This window comes from Coenobita brevimanus, chromosome 8, assembly GCF_032717465.1.
Source record: "Coenobita brevimanus isolate Jiangsu-jjx chromosome 8, ASM3271746v2, whole genome shotgun sequence".
In the NCBI taxonomy this organism is placed as follows: domain Eukaryota; kingdom Metazoa; phylum Arthropoda; class Malacostraca; order Decapoda; family Coenobitidae; genus Coenobita; species Coenobita brevimanus.
Window position 1 is genome coordinate 47,808,212 of NC_136961.1, and position 25,565 is coordinate 47,833,776.

Below are 25,565 nucleotides of genomic sequence, written 5' to 3' on the forward strand. Positions count from 1 at the left end.
TTGAACTTCAGCAAGATGCAAACATACTGTTTACGCTAGTGCTTGCATACATTTGATGTGGAAGGAATGGGGACACAGTGTTTCAAAATGGTGATGTGAAGGTGTGTGGCATATAAGCGAACAGCTGGGCCTCAGGGAGCAGATTGCCCAGAGGGAAGGGGGATACCTTTATTTATATCCACAAAAGCCTTCAGAATTCTGTGATTTCACTATTAGCAAGCACAAGTGAGTGTGTGGGGTACCCACTATCCCCTCGCACAACGTGATGCTACCTTTGGATAACTGTGTGTGTGTGACTCTGGGCATAGGCTTCGCAGCCCATTCCCTAAAGTCCAATAGTCCTGTGTGCTTCACCTCCACGTCACCACTTCAGCACTAATACCCACCATCTATACTGAATATATGCTAGGTGTATTGGTATTAGCGGAGGTGTTTTTACAGCATGTTGGCGGGTCACATGGTAGATCAATAAACTCTGCTTTATCTAAATTCAAACCCTTAAACTGTCCCATGTTCCAGCCAGGATTCGAATCTGAGTCCATTGGGACTTTCAGGTCGCATCTCTGCCAACTCAACCACCACTTTCCCCACTGAGTGACAAGCTAAATGGTTTCCTTTAAATCTGGATGCTATAAACTACACTGGGTGGTAACCATATAACCATTAGAGGATGCATGGATAGTCAGGTTAAGCCACTTCAATTGGATAAGGCCCATTAAGGTTTGTATCCATGGGGTAGTTAAGGTTCACTTCACATAATGTTTCTTAGTTGATAAACTGGGCATCCTTGCCATAAATGATGGGACTGAGTAGTCTATCCCCAGGTCTGTACTGAGGAGGCAAGGAAGGGTTGAATGATAGGCAGAAAGAACACTATCAGCATGCATCACTTTGTTGTGATCCATCCCTCTCCATTATTTGCTTGCATCACTCCTGCTTCCATAATCCTTTTGACCTCTCATAAATCCATTCATATGAGTACACTGAATAACTGAACAACCAGTGGATCATCATATGCCCATTCTGACACTGATCTACTCACACAGTCATTCACTCAATATGCTTCATGCAATCATCCAACAACTCTAAATGAGTTTCACATTGTCTCTGAGCTTAAGTCAGAATATTGTTGAAGTGCTATCCTCATGAACTGTGTTATTCTTTATATTGTAAATTTTAGGTGATTATATATAAAGCATTTGTGGTGGGTGGGGGGTGCCCATCATCCTCTTGCTTTATGTAGTGCTGCCTCTCTATTCTCAGGTGACTCTACGATGAGTGACAAGCTCAGTGGTTTCATGTAACCCAGGAAACCATATATTATGCAGGGTGGTAACCATAAAACCAAACTGAACTGAAATTAATAATGGATTCCTAGTGCCAGGTATCTGACCATATGGCACCATATAACCAACTGATGCCTAGTGATCTTCTGAGTTTAAGGCACTCCAACTGGATGAAGCCTGTACGGGTATTCATCTCAGAGATGGCTGGAATTTCTTGCTCACATAATGCCAATCAAGGACAAATGCAGCTGATCAACCTTGCTTAATGTTGGGACTGGGTGGCCTGGCCTCAGGCCCCTACACTTCTGTTTATATGGGGCAAACAGGGATTAGATGAATGAATGAATAAATTAGGCACTAAAATGAAGAAATTTTCTGGCACTCTGTTTTCATATTTATTATCCAAATATTTGGAATCATGTAGAGTACTTGATATGATTTTGCCTGCATAATACATAGGCTTTAGTCTACAGACAATTTTGGACTGTTAAAAGGTGTAGTATGTAATGGCATATACTATGACAAGTTTTTAAATTTTATATGAACAAAATATTAGTGGTAATGCCAATAAAAACAATCTCCTACTATTAGGTAAGTCGAGCAATTACCCAAAGCTCTCATGGTTTGGTTAATATTCACTGGTGTCAGCAGTAATCCAAATTAAAGAGGTGAATCATAGGTAGACCACACAGTTTAATGATGAACTCATATTCCACATAGCAAGCTAGACATTCTCTTAGCAAAGTACCTCAAAAGTCAACAGAACCAACAGAGTAAACTACAGTATAAATATGCTTCTGAAGAAATATTAACCCAAATTTGGGCAGGTATAGATGAGATGCAGTACTGCATTCATATTAAAGACTGGTTGATCTTGGCTGCTTTGGAAGCACTAGTATAGGATAACTCTTGCTTGTCTTTTTCTGGCTGGGACGACTGCTTCACAAGTTCATTCCTAGATCTGTTCTTGTCATTCACCTTTTCCTCATAGTTCTTGAATACTACCCATGTCGCACTTGGGTACTTTCTTCTTAATGGGATATTTCTCTAACGCTTGCAGCAAAATCAAGGATGGGATGTTATGCTTTGTCCTGTGTAGTGCATTATCCACCTATCTACTACTTCCACTCTTGTTTATCAGTTATTTCTTCCCAGTTCTTAAATAAAGCTTAAGTTCTGTTCTCTCTTACTGATTCTTTCTTCACATTTTTAAATACAGTACAACCTACCTCTAATCAGTTACCATTATTCACTAATATCAGAGGTCAAATACACAGAATATACTGTACACATTTAGAGGCCAGTTAACCCCATCACTACAATGATGTCTTTTATAGTAAATTCGTCATACTTCCAAACAATTAAATTCAGACTATGGGAGGCTTTTAAGGGCTGGAAGGGTTAGATGTAGACTTCAATAACCCCTTCACTGCAGTAAGTCTCCTCTAACCTGCAAGAAATTGTATGTAAGTGGTAATAATTAATGGAAAAATATGTCCATAAATTGAAGGGGTTAGAGCTGTTTGGTCTACTATAGTTCTTTCACCTTAACTTGACCCAGATTTTCCTTCTTTTGCAAATTATTTCACATCACTCAGTGGCACAGAGAATGCTATGAATCTACATCTTTTCCATAGAACTTCTTCATGCCTAGCATCATATTCTGCTGATCTGTCGTTACAAATGATCGTTCAAAATAGAGATAAGCAGATCTATCGTTACAAATGATCGTTCAAAATAGAGATATCAGTTTTAGGACAAGTTAAGTGGAAAGAGTCCAGTACAGTATAGTCTTGGAGGAATGTCATCCTACATTGGTTTTTCTTCAAGCTGATGTACAGTGTAGAGGCAATAAAAGAGCTGCGCTACTTTTCATAGGAAGATTCTGCATGAGACACTTCAAGCACCAGTAGATTTCCACTAAATTGGCTATACTGTCATTTTTTTTTTTTTTTTTTACAGAATACTGAACACACTACACATGTACACTAGAATCTTGTGTCCTGATTCACACATATCCACACAGTCGGAAAATAAAACAATAGGGTACTTGCAATGTTTTTAGATAATGAATGAATGAATAATAATTTATCATGCATTACCAGATTCAACAAGCCTGAAAGTGACCAAAAGTAGCTATTTTTGTCATATTACCATGTAATCTTTACTCTGTGATATCTACTCCTTAGATCTCATATGCCTTTTCTGCTTAATCATTGACTTCAATCAAAAGTTTATATTATGTTTCATAGTTAATTTGAACTAAGGGAAAAAAACTTTTAAAGGGTATGTCATACTGTGGGGCATTCTAAAACTTGCATGTACCCAGTTAAATTTAAACAGCAGAGGATTACCAAGCACACAGTACAGGGTTTTTGTTTCATAAATTTGGTAACCGGAATACACAATAACAGGAGAAACATCTACAAACCCACCTTTTAAATCCCAAGCCTATCTTGAAAACATTCAAATATAATTATTAATACGGTAGCTATACAGTAAAACCTTGATATAATGGACTTCAATAGACCGGAATTTGCTTTTATCAGAATCGAGGAAAACGTCCGATAAAGCCAGAAGCTGTCTGGACTGCCTGACCACTTAAACTGTGTTCACCAGAATAAGGTAAATATGAGACATGTTTAACAGTGTACAGTACAGTATTATTATGTATATTATACCATTTGATTACTGTAGTGAATGTATAATAGTGTACAGTACTGCAATGGTAGTTATAACAGTTTAAAAACTGTTGGTACGATCCAGACTAATGTCTGATATATCAGAAAAAGTCTGGGTTAGCAGGGGAAAGCCCGGATGTTGCTTTTATCGGAATTTCACCTTTTTCGGAATGGCATGAGCCCCAGTTAGTCTGTTATAGTGAGGTTTTACTGTATGCTTAATTTAGCCATAACACAAAGATGCAGGGAAAAAAATATGATGGAATGCTTCCTCTAGTTCCAAACTTAAACAAAAATCCTGTTCATCAAACCATTTATTAATACAACCAATATCTATTCTTAAACTTAACGGTGACTTCCTAAATTAAACGTATGGAATTTGTTTCAACATATAAGTTCGCTGTTATTACAAAACTTGCTGGTAAGACACCATTTGACTTATCACAAGGAGATGCCACTGGCCAACCCAAAGCTCGAGCTGGATCAGTGAGTTTTGCATAATCGTATTTCATTCTTCAAATTACTATTCAGTAGATGCTAACTCTAAACTAGAAAGAGACTAAAGACAAAGCTTTCTTACTAATTACTGAAATTATGAAATAGTTAAGCTAAGGGACACATGCCAATTCAAGGTGACTGAGACATTCTCTATTAAACAAGTTGAAGAGACTGATCTGTACTTTAATTCACATAAGAAGCTTCATAGCACCTCTTGCTGTTTATTTTGCAGATTACACTCTAAAACTCCATCCATCCATCCAATCCTGTGTTGCCTCTTGAGAAGTGTAGGAGCCCAGGATTAGGCAAGTTGGTGCTGACATTTACGATGGGAGTGACCAGCCTCACTCATCCCTAGGTGGCATTATGTGAGCAGTAACTTCCAACCACACCTTGGATATAAACCTACACCGGTTCAATCTGATTGGAGAGCCTTAATTACCCACTACACCACCAGGCACCATAATTTGGTCATATGGTTACCACCCAGTGTTGTAAATGATTTCCTGGTGTACAGGAAACCATTTGGCATGTCACTCAGTGTAGTCACCCATAGGCAGAAGGAAGAGGAATGAAAGACAGAAGAGGAAGGAAGGAAGAGAGGAATGGGCAGACACCCAAAGTAGCACTACATTGAGTGAGCGGATGGCGAGCGCCCACTCTCATGCATATTATTTATCTTCTGTTAATATCAACATTGCTTTAATTAAAAACATACAGGATACTGAGGTGTAGTGTGCAGAATAAATTGCTATGGAAGAGGTGTTATGAAATCCGAAAGTGACTTGGAATACAACCCTAAGATAAAGATGAGCAGCCTTAAGTTATGATGATGAGATGATTTATGTACATATTGCTGAGATTACTGACATCTGGCCCTTTGAACACAAGGGATGTCTTTCATTATTTTCTTGCCATACGACAATTATATTCAACTAAAAATAAACAATTCACACTGGCGATGTTAAAGTACTGATATACCCTTTCAATACGTGAGGCCTTTCGTAAGTCGAATAAAATTGCCTGGTAGCAGCAAGAATAAACTAAACAGGACACCAACTGAATTCAGGGGGTCAAGTGAGGAGTTCTGAGAAGCAACCTCATTATACAGTAGCACTGATAAATGAACACATCATACAAGCTCTACTCCAAGTACTGTTGCAAACAACAATACCATGGATTGATGGAAATGCCCAAAACACAATTTTTTTTAAATAACTAAAGACATTTGGCTTACAGACACAATCTTCACAGTACCAGTAATGAAACTTGTAACTAAAGGATTCTCTAAAAAGAAGTATTACCCAATTTAAAAATAACTACTGACATATGATTTACTCAACCATATTCATAATGCCAGTAATGAAACTGAAAAATAAAGGCTTTAACCAGTTTAAAAATAATGACATCTGGTTTACTCAGACCATATTCAAAGTACCAGCAATGACACACAATAGTAAAGGATTGTGAAAATAGTAAAATAAATAAATAAATAGATTTGGCAATAGCAAATGAGAAATTTCAATGCCATACACACATGGCTTTGCAAGACTTGCTGTATGCTAAAGAAATTAGCCTAAGAAGAACACTGGACACTGAATATAGAAATTTGGTTATGTTTGTGATAGTATGCCACATTCTGTATAGTTACCTTAACAGCAGTTTAATAATAATGAATATATGTATATCATATAATGTACTGCATATGCATATGATATTGCCATATCATGTGAGAGGTAAGCTTGTTCCAGTTATGCACTTGCCAGAAGCTGACATACTGCTTAGCACAAGAACACAAGCATTCAGGAAGAATTTGTGATAGAGCAGCGAGCTGGGTACACAGGAGTGGGCACTGAGTTGGGGAGTGGCAGTAGGATCAGATGCTTGTAGTTGTAAATGATGGCCAAAGAAGTGTTGAAGAGATGTTGTGTAGCTGAGATACAGTGCAAGACAGGGATAAGTGATTGTACGTAAGGATAGTAAATGGTAAAAAGACATGTCAGCAGCTTAAGTGTGCAGCCAAGTGTGACTGAAGTTGGTGACTAAATGCCAAAGAAGTACTGAAGAGACGCAGAGCAGCTGAGATAGCATACAGTACAAGAGGAAGAAAGTTATCGTCCGCAAGGGTACAAGAGAGAGAGAAAAGAGAAATGTCAGTGGCTGAAGGGTGTAAGTGCCAAAGAAGTGTCAAAGAGATGTTGGATAGTTGAGATACAGTGCTAGGAGGAGGTAGGTGATGGTAAGAAGTGCATAAAAGGGGAGGTAATGTTGGCATTGGCTTGAGGGGTGTTATGAGGAAGAGGATGCATCTGAGTTGTCATCCTTGGTTCTGGTCTTAAGGGACTCGAGGTACTCTTGCTGACTAGCTGCGAGCACCTGGGCCAGGATGTCTGCCTCTGCACTCGAGTACTCACTCAGACCTGCAGAAGGAAAAGTATGTTCCTTAGACTTTAAAACATACTACTGTAATACTTACCCTATGGAATGCAACTCACAACTCGGACTATGTTAAACTCATACTTCAAACCTATATGCTTGGAAGGCTCCTTGAGGGGTTAACTGTATTCCACAGGGTAACTCCTTTACAACAATGTGCTTTTCATTTTATTCTTGCTGTCAAAGTCCATTTATTTAACTTGGGAAAACTTTAAACAGGAGTTAGATGTACCCATCAACAATCTTTTCAGTATTATAGGTCCACCAATGATGAATAAAATCAACTGACAGCAGCCTGATTAACTGAGAAATATGTCAGCAGACTCAAGGTTAAAGTACATTAATGTACAGTATCATTACGAAAGCTTCGCAGTCCTATCGAGCCATTCAGAACTTGCTCAAGTGAGAACCAATTCTGGACCGAGTTTTGCTGTGCTTGAAACCACTACAGCAAACACTTACCCACTTGCTCCTGTGAAGATGCAAGAAAATCTATGAAAACTTCCCAAAGTATTTTGCATTATGTAAAACCAAAGGGAACAATTAGGGGCCAAAACACTATCTATCTATCTATATACCTAGGCTGCTTCCCCCAAGGAAAGGGAGGTAACCGAGACAGGACGACACACTCCCCATTTAGAAATCCATTCAAACACATTCATTCGCATCTTAGCCCCAAAGGGGAGAACGGACAGATCCTCACCGCACCACACCGCACAAGAGTCAACTGCGCAATGCAATCAGTGACATCCGCAGCAGGGCCCGACAGCAGAACTGGTTTACCCCTGCCACATCATAACAGACCCATCCCCTTACCCGCACCTGACCTGACTAGCTGATCAGACCAAATGTGGGAGAATATCCCCTCAGGGCTGCGTCATTCACAATTTCTCTCCATTTCTTTCTGTCACGCACAGCCACTCTTCCTTGCTCAACAGACATCCCTCTCACATCCAGTGCTCTCTTCACACTGTTCATCCATCCTATTCATGGTCTTCCTCTCAGCCTTACACCTCTCACATCAGATCTAGTTATCTTTTTCACCAATCCCTCATTATCCATTCTCTCCATATGCCCAAACCATCACAACACCCTCCGCTCAACTCTACCAGCCATCTTCCGAACAACTCCAGTTCTCCTGCGCACTTCATCATTTCGCACTCAATCCGTACGCGTCACTCCACACATACTCCTCAGACACCTCATCTCCATTACATTCAAACTTTTCCTCTCTGCTACACCCATATTCCATGTTTCAGCCCCGTATAACACAGTTGGTACCACAACACCCTCATACAGCCTTCTCTTTACATCCATTCTAAGCGAACGACATCTAAACACTTTTTCATTCCTCTCAGCACCTTTCCTACTTCATTTATTCTAAACTTCACTTCTGCATCTATTCTTCCATCCACAGCAACATGTGACCCTAGATATTTAAAACACTCTACCTCCTCAAGCAACTCGCCATTCAAAACTATACTCATCCCCCTACCATCTACCAACCTCGTACACTTCATCACTTTACTCTTATTCTCATTTACTTTCAATTTCCTCCTTTCACACACCCTTCCAAACTCCTCTACCAACTGTCTCAATCTCTCCTCTGAATCAGCCACCAGTGCAGTATCATCTGCAAACAGCAGCTGCTTCAGATTCCACTCTCCACCATCAACATTCACCAGACTTAGACCTCCACCTAAAACTCTTGCATTCACCTCCCTTACAACACCATCCATGTAAATATTAAACAACCAAGGCGACATCACACATCCCTGTCGCAGCCCCGCTCTCACAGGAAACCAATCACTCACAGCATTTCCCACTCTTACACACGCTCTACTATTTACATAAAAACTTTTCAGCCCTTTTAGTAACCTACCATCAAGACCATACAATCTTAAAACAGTCCACAAAGCCTCCCTATCAATTCTATCATACGCTTTCTCTAAATCCATAAATGCCCAAAACACATCCTTGCCTTTCGCTAAATACTTTTCACACACTTGTCTCACAGCAAACACCTGATCCACGCATCCCCTCCCTCTCCTAAAGCCACACTGCTCATCACCAATCACTCCCTCTGTACCCTCTCTAACTCTCATAATTAACACTCTACCATAAACCTTACCTACAACACTCAACAGACTTATACCCCTGAAGCTAGTACATTCATACTTATCACCCTTGCCTTTATACAACGGGACCACACAAGCACTTGCCCAGTCAATTGGCACCATACCTTTCACAAAGCACACATTCAACAATCTTACTAACCAGTCAACAATAGTCACTCCACCACCCTTCAGGCATTCCACAGCACACCCATCCATACGTGCAGCTTTCCCTGTTTTCATCTCCTTTACTGCCTTCTCCACCTCCTCCTTTGTGATCAAAGAATCATTCAACTCTCCCAACACATTTATTCCTTGCACCCTTCCATCTGCCACAATCTCAGCCACCCTTTCCTCCTCTACATTTAACAATCTTTCAAAATACTCTGCCCATCTCTTCCTTACTGCATCCAACTCAATTAACATCCTTCCATCCTCTGCTTTTACTTGTTCTTCCTTCCCAGACTCTCCCTTTCGCACCCTTTTCACCTCCTTCCAAAACATTTTCTTATTCTGTTGAAAATTCTGTCAGCTGCCTACCCCACCTCTCATCTGCTGCCACTTTAGCATCACACACAGCCCTTCTCGCCCTATTCCTCTTTTCCTTATACCTTTCATGTGACATCTCATCCTTCCTCTGCAGCCACACTTCATATGCACGTCTCTTCTCAGCCACAGCCATACTTACTTCCTCGCACCACCATTCACTTCCTTTTCTCACACCACACACCTCTTCTGCATGCCCCACCACAGCACTCTTAAAAAACTGCCATTCCTCCTCCACACTGTCATTTTCCCGATCTTTCACTGCGTTCCACTCATCTTTCAATTTCTCCTGATACTCTATCTTTTTCTCTCTTTTATCCAACTCACTCACTTTCAAAACCTCCCTGCCACACCTAACCCTCCTAGCTCTCACCCATCTCTTACCTACTCTTAATTTTTCCTCCACCAAGAAGTGGTCAGACATACCTCCACCCTCCCCTCTCAGAACTCTCACATCCAACAATCTTCCTATTACATTCCTAGACACAACCACATAGTCCATCAAAGCTCTATCAACAACCCTTCCACCCTCCTGTCTCACCCATGTATACTTACAAATATCTTTCTTCTCAAACAGCGTATTTCCAATCACCATCTCTCGCTCAACACACATCGCTATCATTTGTTCCCAATTTTCAATTCTTCCAGCCACACCATGCATACCAACCACACCTTCAACTGCTACATTTCCCACTCTAGCATTCAGATCTACCATCATTACCACATTCACATTCGCTCCAAAACTCTGCAGACACTCATCAACATCATTCCAGAAAGACTCCCTCTTTTCTTCATCCCTTTCACTACCAGGCCCATATGTACACACAAACACCAACAACTCACGTTCAAATTTCGCTTTCAACCACATCAGTCTCAATGACACCTCTTTCCATTCAATCACACACTGCTGTACTTCCGGACTCACTAACAAGGCAACACCTTCTCTTGCCCTTCCTCTATCAACACCTGACAATCTTCCATTCACACCTCCAAACACTGACTCACCCTTCCCTTTCATCTTCATTTCACTCAAAGCTAACACATTCAACTTTCTTCTCACAAACATTCTCCCAATCTCCTCCCTTTTAGCCTCAAACGTACTACATCCACGCACATTCATAGACCCAATCTTCAGGATAAGGGGATAACTCAGTCCCCCATCCCTTTTTCTGGCCTGTCTCTTTTTAGGAACTAAAAAACAGAGGAGGGGGTCCCTAGTCCCCTCACCCCGCCCCTTTTAGTCGCCTTTTACGACATGCAGGGAATACGGTGGCAGTATTCTTCCTAACACAACCTGGCCGCAGAGTAGTAGTACCACCCCATAGTGCAGCCAGATTGTGTCCCCTACACCACAGGGGAGGGACACCCGTTTTGAAAATTTTACAAAACATGAAGCTGAAACAGGCCCACTTGTGACCCAGTTGTGACCATCCTAACAAGTATAATCAAAATCCTTTTTCCAGTTTTGGCTGCACTACATGCATGCACACAGAATTGCATTAGATATGACAACTGGTGTACTGCAGAATAATCACACCAATCTACCTATCTGTAGTCTAATGCTGCATTCTGTGAGGGGTAACTTCAACAAACTGACCTCAAATGCTACTGTTAGCTACTCCATCGCACACCCCCAGTCCATGACACACCATCCTTCTCCAAATACAGACTGTCCTTGTTATACATAGACTTACTTTCATTCCCTTTTTCTAGTATGTCCTTAGTAAATTTTGAAAAATTCCCTTCTTTAGTCCCACTGTCATTTATGGGATGAAGTACCAGTTTCCCCCAAATTACAGAAACAAATGCATGTAAAAAGTTGTAATATATATTACATTCATCCATCATCCAATCCTCTGTTGCCCCATGAGGAGCCTAGAAGCCCGGGGCGAGGCAATTTGGTCCTGACATTTAAGATGAGAGTGACCAGCCTCACTCATCCCTGAGTGGCATTACCTGAGTAATAACCCCAACCACCCCTTGGATATAAACCTTCACCGGCTCAATCCGATTGGAGCAATGTAGTTACTCACTAAACCACCAGGCGCCATAATTTGGTTATATGGTTACCACCCAGCGTACTAGTTTCCTGGTGTACAGGAAACCATTAGGCTTGTCAATCAGTGTAGAATCACCCATAGGCAGAAGGAAGAGGAAAGTATGAATGAACGCAAGACAAAAGAGGGAGTGTAAAGTCACCAACAGGCAGAAGGACAAGGAAAGAATGAAGTAAAGAAAGACAGAAAAGGAAGGAAGGAATATAGGGAGGAGAGGAAAGGGCAGACACCCGAAAGCAGCATTTCATCGAGTGAGTGGATGGTGAGCGCCCCCATTGCCTGCACTGTATTCTCATCCATCTCCATCGTTTCTTGGTATTCCTCTTATCTGCCAACCATCCCACTTTCATGAACTACTCTAGCCTCATGGTTTCAACCTCTGCACCAATTTCTTAAATAAATCCAGAAAAAATAAATAAATAAAAGGCTTACTGTAACTCAAAGACCCCTCATCACCACCACCATCATCATCATCAAAGTTAAGTACCGGTATCATCCTCCTCCTGCCTTCCCCCCCCCACCACCACCACCAGCAGGTGGAGTGAGGTAGTGTGCAAGAAGCCAGGAAAAGCTTGACTAATGAAATGGACCACAAATGCATTCATCCACCATACAAGTCCCTGGAATCCTGGCTCCACCAAGGTACACCTGTCCACATGTAACTATCAGATAAGAGTCTATTCTACAACTGCAAAGTTAAGGGGTGCCTAACCCATGTCATAGACTCCTCTGTAAAAAACCTATCATGCCAGCCCGATCCCATCTGTTCTCGAGCCTCAACAGCTTCCATACCTTCTTTCTCATACACACAATATTTATACAGCTTGGTCTACCATGCCTCCTCCCGCTGCCAAACTTGCTCTGATTTACTCTTTTCACCACTCTATTCACATCCATTCTCTTCACAGGACCATAATATCTAAGCAAGTCTATTTAGCCATTATCTGATAAAGAGTTTATATTCTTACCAAATATGTGAGGTGGGAGATGGTTCAAGAAAGAAGCTCTCTCATTGACAGTAAACTCCCCCATGGAAACAGAGTGCCCTGAGGATGAAGGCACTGGGTCTTTTGATGAGCCAGGGACAGCAGGGTCATGGTCGGGTTTGGAGGTGGTGTTGGTGGGTGAGGGGGATGAGGTGGAGGTGTCCTTAGAGCTGGAGGGTGCACGAGGGGAGGCAGACCCGCGGGGGGATGTGGAACCTCTGGGGGATGGTGCAGCTGCACGAGGGGACAGTCGGGCCAGGTCGGTGGATGCACGGGGTGAGCTACGAGCAGCCTCTGATGTGCCTTCTGCTCCAGCACCAACGAGAGGTGACGTGCGGCCTCGCTGGCACCGTTCACTGGGCCCAGAGCTTGAGGGTGATGATGGTGATCGCTGAACAATAAAAGAAATGAAGAATACACTTATGCTTTTTACAAATGGGAAACAATCACAACAGGTACCAGTAATACACTGATCAACACTCCAGTTCATTCACTTTCGCCTAGATTTTTGTCCTATTCCAGCTTATTTCACACTGCTAATTGACAGAAAAAGACAGTACTGAGGCTCTGTATCCTCTCCATAGCACTCTTTTGTGGCTTGTATTATATCCTATTGATTATTCTCCAGTTACAGCTTAAAAAAAAAATAATAATAAAAACAATACTACAGCTCTGGATCCTTTCCACAGCAAGAAACATTGTCTTACTCTATTGTTACAGCTAAACAACAACTCAGATGGCAATTTTTGGCCACGTTATAGTGACAAATGTTACTCACCTGGCCTTTAGAGCGCTGATCATTGTCTCGTAGCCACTGGAGGTAACTTTCATGAGCCACTTGTTCTTCAATAGCTTCTGATGTTGCTTCAAAGTCTGTGGCTCTGATCTTATCTTCCAGCATGGCCTATAATATTGCATGTTGTCAGTTATCATCATCATCAAAACTGTGACCTTTTCCTCATTTAAGTACACTCAACCCTCCATTTCCCAGACCAAAGGGGGGGGGGGGGAACAAGTCTGGGAATGCCAAAAGTCCAGCCCTACCCACCATTTCCCGGACTTTTAGCATACTTTGTCCAAATTCTCCAATATTGTCCAGCAAATATTCCGATATTCTAGAGCATTCTGGAATGCAGGGTACCTATAGCAACATAACTAACATACACAGGACATAAAACAATAACAGTGACACAATAACATAAATATAAATGCAGTACATATTCAAATAACAAAAATATAAATATATATACAGTATAAATGGAAAGTATTAATGGGTAATTATTATGTTCCAGTCGGAAAGCCTGTGAAGGTTTATATCCAAGGGGTGGTTGGGGTTTATTGCTCACATAAGGCCACTCAGGGATGAGTGAGGCTGCTCACTCTCATCTTAAATGTCAGGACCAACTGCCTAGCCCTGGGCTCCTACACTCCTCATGGGGCAACGTAGGATTGGATGATGGATAGATGGATGGATAAATACTGTACTTGCTAAAATGTCGTAGGTGAAACTATGTATGCCATGATGATATAGTGGGACCCCAGAATAACTTGTTATTCGGAGTCGGAGTCAGTAGTGACCTCTGTGGGGGGCTGGGTGACACCACTGGAGTCAGGTTGACATGACTCAGGTACAGGATTGGGGTGAGCAGCATCTGGGTGAGGCAACCGTGGCCTGCCGACCCGCGGTGCAAAGAAGCTCGAGATCTCTGTCTGGCAGCCCACCTGGTGTTATTCTTTTATTATTACACTACGTAGTAGCCGAATCTGGTCGTAGTGTGCTTGAACTTCAGGGTTTTCATGAGTTCCTACATACTGATGAATCTTGTCTATGGCATCCCTGATCACAGACAACTTGGGCTTTGCTGCCATCTCCATGTCTGAGTCCTCACTGCTATTGCTACTCTGGTGGCCGGGCCAAACCAGGGAAATATGAATGCCGGACTTTTGTGAGAATCCTGGACTTGTACGGGAATATGTCGGGCATTTGATAATATTGCCCGGCCTCAGCCCGTGTCCGTGAAATCCGAAATCCGGGAATTCGGGGTACGGGATATGGAGGGTCAAGTGTATAGGGTGATAGGATGATGGGGGAGGCAGTGACTCAATCGGTAGAGAGGTTGCCTGCAGTCCTACTGGACCCAGGTTCAAATCCCAGCTGGGGCAGGGAACAGTTTAAGGATTTGAATTTCATAAAATCAGACTATATTGATTTACCATCCCACCCACATCGTAAAAATACCCCTGCTAATACCAAAAAACCAGCCCTATATGAAACAGCTCTAGCATGCATTCAATATGGACGGTGGGTGTTAAAGCCGAAGGGGTGACATGTAGAGGTGTATAGTATGTAGGAGGACTACTGGGCCTTGGGAGCAAGCTGTAAAGCCTATGCCCAGAGTTGTGGGGGGGGGGGGAGCAAACACAACAAAGGGAGCTAATCAACACACAATACTCAATGAAATGGGCCATACACTCATCACTCACCAATGAAGTTCATATGTCTGTTAAATCCATTTTTCTTAATTAGCTGTATCAAACACAGAATATCTATAACCATGAGGGAAATCTACTGTGTAAGCAAATACTGTACTGAGCTGATCAAGTAGTAAACAAACATGATGTCAGAAAAATAGTGGGAACTATTACTTTAATTATATTGCAAGAAATTATGTACAAAAGTTACTAAGTCTCATAGCCTATTTAACATTTTAAAGAGTCCTGTTAAACTGGAAGGATTGAATACAATCTCTGTTAACTTCTTTATGATGATGATGTGGTGACACCTTCACATGGTGGAACAAACATGACCAAGTGGCTTGTATCTGGATATACAAATGCCCTTCAGCTACTTCCCTATACTTCAAGAAAGAGGACGGTGGACTGCAGAAGGGCAATGTCCACCAGGTTCAGATTTCAGATGAACATGGGGCCAGAACAACAAAAACAATCTGGGAACTCTAAATGCAAGCTTTTATTCGTCATGCTTCTCCAGTTACTGTGCAAAATGTGGATTCGCCTGGACCCGTAAATACATTAGCAGCCTGTTCACTGTACAGATACAACTGCAGACATACATATATGGAGAGAGATGCTTCATTACAATACTAAGGCAGTGAATGATGGACTTTTGAAACACTGTGATGCAATCTTTGAAGCCCAGCACACTTCTTAGAACAATGTGTAAGAGTTTCTTAACTGTCTGACTAAAAAGTGGACCAATATTACTGTCCTAAACTCTACATTACAATTTGGCAGTATAAACATAAAATGATGTTAGAGCGGGATGCTAGTATAAGATAAAAGCTCTGCTGCCTGGTTATGTAAACATCCCTCAACTCCCTCCTGATCCTCCCCAAAGAGAATGGTGGACTGCCCGCTGTTCACTGCGTTTACAACTTCACTATCATCATCATCATCATCATCCGGACCTCCTTTCCCACCCTGAGGTGGGGCGAGGAGTAGCAATGTCCAGACAGCCCAAGTCTGCCCGATCCAATGGTCCATGCTTCCATTCAGTCATCACTCAAGCTCCCAGAATCCTAACTCTATCTGATATGCCAAAAAACTTTCACCACATTCTGTAGCTTCACATAAATGTATCTGATAAGAGTCAATCTGAACACTGTCACATTAAAAAGGGGTGCCAAATCCCTGATCATGCACTTCTTCTCACAACATTCATCCAACCAGCTTGATCTCTTGTCAGTTCCCTAGCCTCACCGACTTCCATACCTCTCTTCCTCTCACACTCAGCCACCATATCCCTCCACCTTCATTCAAATTTGCTCATATATACCTTTTTCACCACTATTGTTATCCATTCTCTCCACATGACCATACCATCTTAGTAAACTATCTTCAATTCTGGTGTCCACAGACTTCCTCACTCCACACCTTCCATGAATCACATTATTTCATATCCTATCCACTCTCTGTACTCCACATACGTTCCTCAGCAGTGCCATCTCCACTACTCTCACTCTTGACTTTTCATTTTCGTGCCACATCATAGTCCCAAACCCATATGCTAAAGCTGACACTAACACTCCTTCATGTAAGCCTCGTGCAGCTGCAACAAGCAAGCCTCTGCTTCTTACCAAAGCCTTCATAGCACCAGCTACTTTCCTTCCTTGTGTCACTCTACTTTCCATTTCTTTTGCTCATTTTCCTCTCTTTTCTATCACTGTACCCGGGTATAAGAAATCTCTAACCAATTCCAGTCTCTCTCCATTCACTGTAACATCACACTGGGAGTCACCTTCTCTCTCAATTACCATCACATTACTCTTTCTACCTATACTCTCAAGGCGATGCTCACAGACATCAGCAAAACTCTGCACTAGTCTACCAAGTTCTTGTTCGGTATTTGCAAGTAACACTGCATCATCAGCATACAACATTCATTCATTCATTCATTCATTGCCTGACGCCGTGTATCCCAAACGGGGTGGCCAAGGGGTTAGAGTTAATTGTTTTACAGGGAGGGGCACTAATCCTCCACCAACCCCACTTGACACGTAGGGAGAACATTATGCCAACAGCATCTGGTGTTCCCAGGCGGTCACCCATCCAAGTACTAACCAGACCCAACAAAATTGAGATATTCAATCCATCACCATTCATTACCAGTGCCATCCCTTTCTGCATTACAAGTGTTTTTACTTGTCTCATCACCTCACCCATATATATATATTGAACAACCATGGAGACATCACACAACCTTGTCACACACCTACACTGATCGTGAACCATTCGCTTAGATGCCCATTTACCTGTACGCATGCCTCACTACCATCATAAAAACTCTTGATGGCACCTAGCAGCTTACCATCTACACCATACATGTGCAAAACCCTCCACATTCATTCTCTGTCTACTCTGTCGTATGTTTTCTCCAGATCCATAAATGCCATAAACACCTTATACTCCTTCTCACAAGCCTTCTCTGCTATCTGTCTTACTGCAAATATTTGATCCACACATCCTCTGCCACTCCTAAAGCCATCATGTTCATCACTCACTAGGACTTCTGATATCTCTCTTACTTTCTCTTATAACAATTCTTCCATGTACCTTCCCTACAACACTCAGTAAAATTGTGCCACAATAATTCTTGCACTCACTTCGCTCACCTTTATTTTTGTACAGGGGTACAATCACAGCCTTTTTTCCGCTCTGCTGGCACAGTTTCATTCATCCAAGCCTTCTTACATATCTCCAACATGCACTTCATGCCGCTCTCTCCACTACACTTAATCATCTCTGCATACACCTCATCAACCCCTGCTGCCTTCCCATTTTTCAGCTGTTTCACAGCATTCTGCACCTAGGCAAGTGTTACATTTCCTGGCATTGCATTCCTTCTCTGCACACACCCCAAATCAATCATGTTTACAGCAGCTCTGCTCTCTCTATTCCCAATCGTCCGGCTTTCAAAATATTCTTTCCATCTGGTCCTTACTTCATCCTCATGGGTTAAGAATCTACCACTTACAAATTCACAATAATAATAACACAAGATAACTGACCTGTTCAAGATGGACATTTTCACTCTGCCTGGTGGCTTCTTTCATAAGATTTTTGTCTGCCAGACCAGGCTGGAAACCTGGCAAGCCAAGACCCACACCAATAGTGGCCTTGTAGGGGTCAACTAAGCTATTATAGTGTGTCCCCATGTGATAGCTCAGTCGAATAGGCTCATTGTCTGTCTGGAGGCTACCTTGGAAGCTGTTGATGGGCTCTGCAAAGGTGGTGAAGAGAGTGAGGGGGACAAATAAAAATGAGATATATGACCACAGAATTTATGAACACACTGATTCCAAAGTGCAAAACAGATATTGGATACCTGTACTTGTTGTCTGTGGTTATGCACAGGATTCTAATATTAAAGCATTTCATCTCAGGTATATTAAAAAAAATGCAACACACTACAGAAAGAAATCTAATGAAATTACGAAGTGCTGTGGCGTTAATGTGGATGTGCTAGAAAGTGTTATGAAAAGTAGCCTACTCTGAGATGGTTTGGCCATGGGGAGAAAATGGAGAATAAAAGATTAACCAGGAGAGTGTATGTGAGTGGGATGGAGGGGGAAAGGAGGAGACCAAAGATAAGGTGGAGGGATGGGGTGGTATATGATTGAAGGTGATAAAAATTGTAGGTGGGGGTATATGAATGAGGGTGATGAAAGCTGGAGGGATGGCAGGGTATATCAATAAAGATAATGAAAGCTGGAAAGATGGTGTGGTATATGAATAAGGGTAATGAAAGCTGGAAAGATGGTGTGGTATATGAACAAGGGTAATGAAAGCTGGAGAGATGGTGTGGTATATGAACAAGGGTAATGAAACCTGGAATGATGGTGTGGTATATGAAGATGGGTAAGGGATTAATCCCCGAGCTAGACCCCATCAGATCATATAGCCCTGCTAGGGTTACAGGAGAGCGCTACCCCTCCCAGCACAGCAGCCACCAGGCGGGGCGCAAACTCGCAACCTCACGATTACAAGCCCGACACCCTACCACAGAGCTACCGCGCTCCCCATGAAGAAGGGTAATGAAAGCTAGAATGATTGTGTGGTATATGAAGAAGGGTAATGAAAGCTGGAAAGATGGTGTGGTATATGAAGAAGGGTAATGAAAGCTGGAGGGATGACATGGTACATGAATGAAAGTTGGAGGGATGACATGGTATATGAGTAAGGGTAATGAAGGCTGGAGGGAGGGCAACCTGATGGAGGGGGGTCAGGGTGATACTGTGACAATATTTTTTGTGCCCACCCCTTCCAGGATTAAGGCTCATACCCATAAAGGTACTACAGATAGATACGATGACCTATTAATTCTGTACTCACCAACACTGTAGCAGTAGACTTCAATAATACGGTTGTACATTTCTGACATAGCTGCTAGTTCGATGTGGTTGCCAAAACAGTCATCCCGCCTTTTTCTTTGGACGTAAGTCTGGAAATTCTCAGATACAAACGGTGCAAATGCATCTTCGTTGAGAGCCTTAAAAAAAAAAAATTTATATTATATATATATATATATATAGTAATATTCTAGCATAAATGGTATACTTTAAGCTGCAAGTGACAACCATACCAAAGTATTATGGTCCCTCTATCTGCACAATGCAGTACAGTATATAAATAGACAAAGAATAGATGGGGGAGTAGAATATAATAAAGACTTATTACAGTAGTCAGTTTTGAGTACTGCTCTGTTACTGGGGTAAGGTGTATGAGACTGGAGGTTCCAGCTTCCTTTTGCACCTGTAGGGCTAGTGGATTAAGATGCTCCAACTAGATGTGACCCATATGGGTTTTCATCTGAAGCATGACGGGGTTTGTTGCTTAAGTTATGTCACTACGAGGCATATGAATGGTTACCTTTATCTTTGACATCAACACTATGAAAGCCTGGCCATAGCCCCTTGTGCTCCTTGTAGGACAATAAAGGATAAGATAAGATAGGTGGACTGACTGAACGATAAGACAGACTGACTTATATAACATAGCTCACAATATAGTCCATGCAGTGCTTGCGGACACAGCTGTGCATGTCCTGGTCCCCATACACCTGGTCAGCTATGGCACGGAAAAGACAGGCCCCATCCTCGCGCATTTTCTTGATCATCAGCCCTTTCTTTTTCATCTTTTTCTCAAATCTTCTCTCCTTCTGTTGATAAATATACAGTGCAAGAATCAGTACCTCTAATGTACTGTATATACTGGAATAATACTGTTCAAGTTTAAATCACATCCTGTAAGGTCTTGTATTTCCGTATGACGTTTGGTTATTTGGTGATTTTCACAGATTTTTACTGTACTGCTGACTAGACAAATGTCAGCTGTGTTTTAGGGGATCAGGTGTGATCTTTTGAGTCATAGTGATATTCATACACTGGACACCCTGAATACTCAACCCATGTCAGGCCATCTTCTAATAGTCCCTACAGTTGGTTTGCTCATGCCTGATAGAAAGCTGCTGCCCTCCATATCAACTTATGTACTACTATAGGATGTGGGGCGCAAAATATGCTTCTAACTATGGAAAATTTTTATGGAAATGATTTACATTTGTATTACAGTATTATCTACATACAGTACTGCCATTATGCAATCTGTTGGGTTCAATTTTCACACTGACTGCAGACAACCACTTCTGCTAAAAAGGGTACAGCTATATTCCTGAATCCCTACAACATAACCTGGTGACTCCACCGCTTGGTTGTACAACTGTCCCTGAACTCAATCTCCATCCTCCAAAACAACGATGGTGGATTGCAGGGGAAGAGAAACTTCAGCTTGCAGTCCACTGGGTTCATATCCAAATAAGCCTGGTGCCATGACAAAAAATACCCACTGCAACCACTCAGGCAGCCACCAACTATGTTGAGAGGTGTATCCCCAAGTCGTGGCACCCCAATTACTGTCCCAACCAGTGCATGCACTACATGAAGTCTTTGCTACATGTTGTTACTCTACATTCTTTTGCTCTTAGCTTCATGGAAAATTAAGCAAAAATTACCAATAAAAGTTCCATCTGTATCAATAACACTGATTTGCCAGTCTCTCACAATACATAACATACAGTACTAGACAAGCTGCATAATAATTTACATTTATGAAACTCTGGAACCAATCCCTATCTTATAAGTAGTACATGGATGGCTAAAATGGATCCTGGTAGGTCCAGTTACAGTTATCCCTCAATTTTTCTTGGTGTTAGGGAAGAAACAATCATGAATGACGAAAATCTGAAAATATTGTAAACCCATGTAAAAGCGTCCCCACATCTATAATTCAACAACAGTATGTTACTGCCTGAAAACCCTTTGTGGTTTGCCAAAGTATCCAATGACAATAGAATGTAGAAGCTGTTTCAAGTGTACTTTCAGACACTTTTACATATTTTAAATCATTCCAAAACACAGCAAAAACTAGTATTTTGTGTTAACTTACCTGCAAATAACCAACACTGGCAAAGTCAAAATTGAAAACCATAGGATACAGTACAATATGTATGAATCCCCATTCTACAATGAGGAATGACTGCACTTACCTCCTCCCACTGTTCAGCGGTCAAATTCCACCCAAACGGCTCGTATTCATCTCCACTGTTGTATCCACTGTGATCATTCTCTTCCTCTTCCTCCTGATGCTGAGAGGGACCCGCCTGTACATACATGGTACATATAATTAGTCTTTGCCACTATATTCTGGTCACATTAAAAATTTGGCTGAGCTGTAACAACAGATTAATACTAGAATATGAAGCTGGTAAAAGAAGTATTATGGAAAGAACATAGTACCACAGCATTACCTTCTTCTGCCACATAGCTACATGACAGAAACTGCAAAGGACAAAAAACTGTGTCAAGTAACAGACAGGCAATTTTATTCAAGCTAGGTGAAGATGTTAATTAAGGTTCTATCTAACCCCTCTAGCTGGTAGTGTCTCCCACAAGCCAGGTAAAATTGTCTACACTCTGTTTGTTTTCACCTGACAGACTAGGCCATTCCAGCAACTTGTCTATTGTCATGGGTGTATGGAATTCAGTGCACCTTAGTTATGAAGCAGGAATGTGTCTCCTAGGCTGTTAGTCAAATCAATCCTCCAATCTGACTACATTTGACTATCAAATGCCCTGAAAAGGGTTAAAGATCTTCATCTGGTTAAAACAAGCACACTAAAATGGGGAAATAAAAAATGTATTCAAGGTATTAACTTTCTACATGGCACTTTCCCCACTCAGTTCCATGATCAGAATGAGTTACTCCCTAATACTGAAACTTAAACTGTGTACTTTCAGCTTACTCAATATGCTGTATAACAAGTGTGGATGTTTATGTCTATGAGTTGGAGTTTGGATTCTACAGGTCTGAAAGATAACAGTGTGTGACCCATTTAAATGGGCAGACATCAGATAGTTCTTTTTTTTTTTCTTTTCTTTGCTCAAGACCCCTACCTCATTCTATCCTTAGGAGGGAAAAGAGGTTGGGATGATGATGATGAATATGAAGTGAAAAGTAGGTGAAAGAAAAGAATTGTTGGGTATCACTGACTCACCATGAATGGAGTTTTTATCCACCTAATGTACCTAATCATGCCATGTACTCTAAGTCTCACCTATTTCATAATACAATATAAACAACACATACAGTGCTTGCACAAGTTTTAAGGTAATGTAATATTAAGTATACAGATATCTGAATGATAGTAACACACTAAGCCAGTTGGCTCTACTTGGTTTTCTTAGTGAGAGAGAGAGAGAGAGAGAGAGAGAGGACATTGGATGTAACTACAGTAGTACCTGTACTAAAGTCTGGAAGCTCCACAATACAACAGATAATCTTACTTCTGTATCAAGACCAGTACTAGTATCAATAACTACTCCTCCTTATATAAAGTAAGTGTGCAAACAAAAGCAATGATCAGTATCTTCCCAGCATACAGACATGAGCCAGTCTGTCATCTTCCAATGACTTCTCAATCACCAAAATGTAATCTCACAAGCATCTGGATCTTGTTTCACCTTAAAATGAATGAACCATTCACTAGCTCATGATTTGGTCTGCTGAGAGGGATATGAGTCTTGCTTTTGAGTGTATAGTACACTATATATATATATATATATATATATATATATATATATATATATATATATATATATATATATATATATATATATATATATATAAACTGTATGGTTATTAACCCACTTTCAGTGTCAAAGCAATGTGATAATCATCACCACTGTACCAGTGTGGGTTTGCTCACCTGAGGAGAGAGAGCAGCTGGGAGGGCAGGGGTGATTGAACTGGCAATGGGTAGTGAATGGGAATGCTGGTGTGTGTGTGGCAAGGGATGGGAGTGTGTGTGTTGGGAATGCTGGTGTGTATGAGGTAGTGAATGCTGGTGTGTGTGTGGCAAGGGGTGGTTTGGCAGGGGATGGGATACAGGCGCCACACCCCATCCACTGCTCGTGCTTGGGTAGGGAGGAGAAGCGTTGCCCCGGTGCTCCCTGTGGTCCCGGTGCTTGGGACGCACACTTCTGCAAGGATTTTGTGTTCCCATCAGACTCCACATGTCTACTATAAATACAGGCTGTCCCAGGAATTTTGAAAAACTTCAGAAGGGCTAATTTTGACTGAAAATACTACATCAACATGGGCTCAATTCTCAACCATTTCAGAACTACAACTACTGATTACCTTGTGGGTTAATTATGAAGATCATTTTTGTCCCGGAGGTCATCAAGAATTGTAGCTCCACAACAGGTAACATTTTGGCCCATGCTGATACAACATTTTTTTTACTCAAATTAGTCTTAGAACACCCACCTAAAGTTTCTCAAAAATCTTCCAAGACACACTGTATATCTACTTGCACGAATTTAAGGATTTTGTGTTTCCATCAGACTCTCCAATTATCTATTACAAATGTATCAACCAAAATGAATTCTACTGCAGGCTACTTAGTTAAACTGCAATCAGAATGACTTTCCACATCAAAAGGTATGTGAGCCATTCTAAGTACATGTGCTATGTGCCTCTGAATTGCAACCAAGCTTATTCAGTGAGGTAACTCCAAGCACAAGTTACACTATGTGGTGTATGTACTGCAGCTTCTGGTGTTACTTCAACAAATAAGCTGAGCTTCAATTCAGACATGTAAGATAGTGTGGCTTATGTAGCTTCTGATGTGGGGATGGCCTTAAGGAGGTATGATACATACTATCAAATTTAGAGGACAAATTTGGACACTGTATTTTCACAGTAAAGCATCACTAATTTACTAATAATTGCTATGCCAATGTACCTTGGTGGACTAGCCCAAAATGGAAATTCACAGCAATGCATTACAAATAAGTCAATTCACCTATAATGGACTAGCCCAGTAACAGATAACATCAGATTTTCACAGCAAAGCATCACTAATTTGCCAATGTACTTCAGTGAACTAGCCCTATGCCAATGTACCTTAATGGACTAGCCCGATAGCGACGCTTGCTGTGGGAGGGGCCGCTCTCATGTGTGTCTTCAAAATGCGATGGTGGTGTGTGGGAAGGACGCTTCTCCTCGCGGGGTGTGGCGGAAGGGGGAGGAGGGGGCCAGCAGGGGGGAGGGGACTGGGAGGACAGGTACAGAGTGCCTCGGCTCGTGCCTTCCCCTGTCTGTACCACCACCATATTATTATTATTATAATTATTATTATTATTATTATTATCATCATCACTATTAAGGGCCATACTCTAAGTAGCATGGGAGGCTTTGTACCATCTCTTCAATATCAACTTGGTTTGCATAATACACTTAGTCCCCTGTTGTTCTTGAGTATTTTCCACTCTATGGGACATAGAGTGCCATTTTTAGAAACCTAAGGTTAAGGCCTTCCAACTGGATATGGTCCATTAGGGTCTAATTTCACAGGCAGCTGGGGTTTACTGCATTATTTATACCTCTAAAGAGCAAAGCTATCCCAGATTCCTTTGGCATCTTATGGGTTAGATGATGGATATTCCATCTAAACATTATATATTATTTATTTATTTAAACAGTCTGTATTATAACATACAAGAGAAAAATAAATTGTAATGAGCAAAATACACTACTAAGTAAGAGACATTGCCAAATCTCCAGTGCCAATTAAAATATGCCCCTAAGACTAGCTATTATTACTGTACAGACACCAGCACATACAGTACTGTTATGTGGAGTACATGTTGTTTTATCAGCATTAGCCCTTTAAACTGGGTGATGTCATTTTCAGTTTGTTTACTACTGCCAGATGACTTTATTCATCTCAGGAAGTATTAAAGGGGTTTAATAATGCTACATATAACCCCTCCAGTTCTAAAATCTATCTAAAGATAAATAAAATCATCATGCGATGGCAAGAACAAAAATGAATAAGACATCCCCACACTCAGTGGGTTGAGTGAAAGCTTAAGTAAAA

At 41.4% G+C, this 25,565-nt stretch overlaps 1 protein-coding gene across 1 annotated transcript in view; it reads right to left on the reverse strand.

Moving 5' to 3' along the window:
• Positions 1-5,156: 5,156 nt before the first annotated feature.
• The window catches only part of LOC145405892 (OTU domain-containing protein 5-B-like), a 28,627-nt gene continuing 8,218 nt past the window's right edge, over positions 5,157-25,565 (reverse strand). The window contains exons 2-8 of the mRNA XM_080277150.1: positions 21,669-21,782; positions 20,127-20,282; positions 19,457-19,613; positions 18,133-18,344; positions 13,383-13,508; positions 12,587-12,995; positions 5,157-6,885 (exon numbers count right to left, since the gene is read on the reverse strand). Coding sequence (XP_080133276.1) covers positions 6,755-6,885; positions 12,587-12,995; positions 13,383-13,508; positions 18,133-18,344; positions 19,457-19,613; positions 20,127-20,282; positions 21,669-21,782 — 1,305 coding nt within the window. The 3' untranslated portion in view covers positions 5,157-6,754. The remainder of the gene's footprint in view (positions 6,886-12,586; positions 12,996-13,382; positions 13,509-18,132; positions 18,345-19,456; positions 19,614-20,126; positions 20,283-21,668; positions 21,783-25,565) is intronic.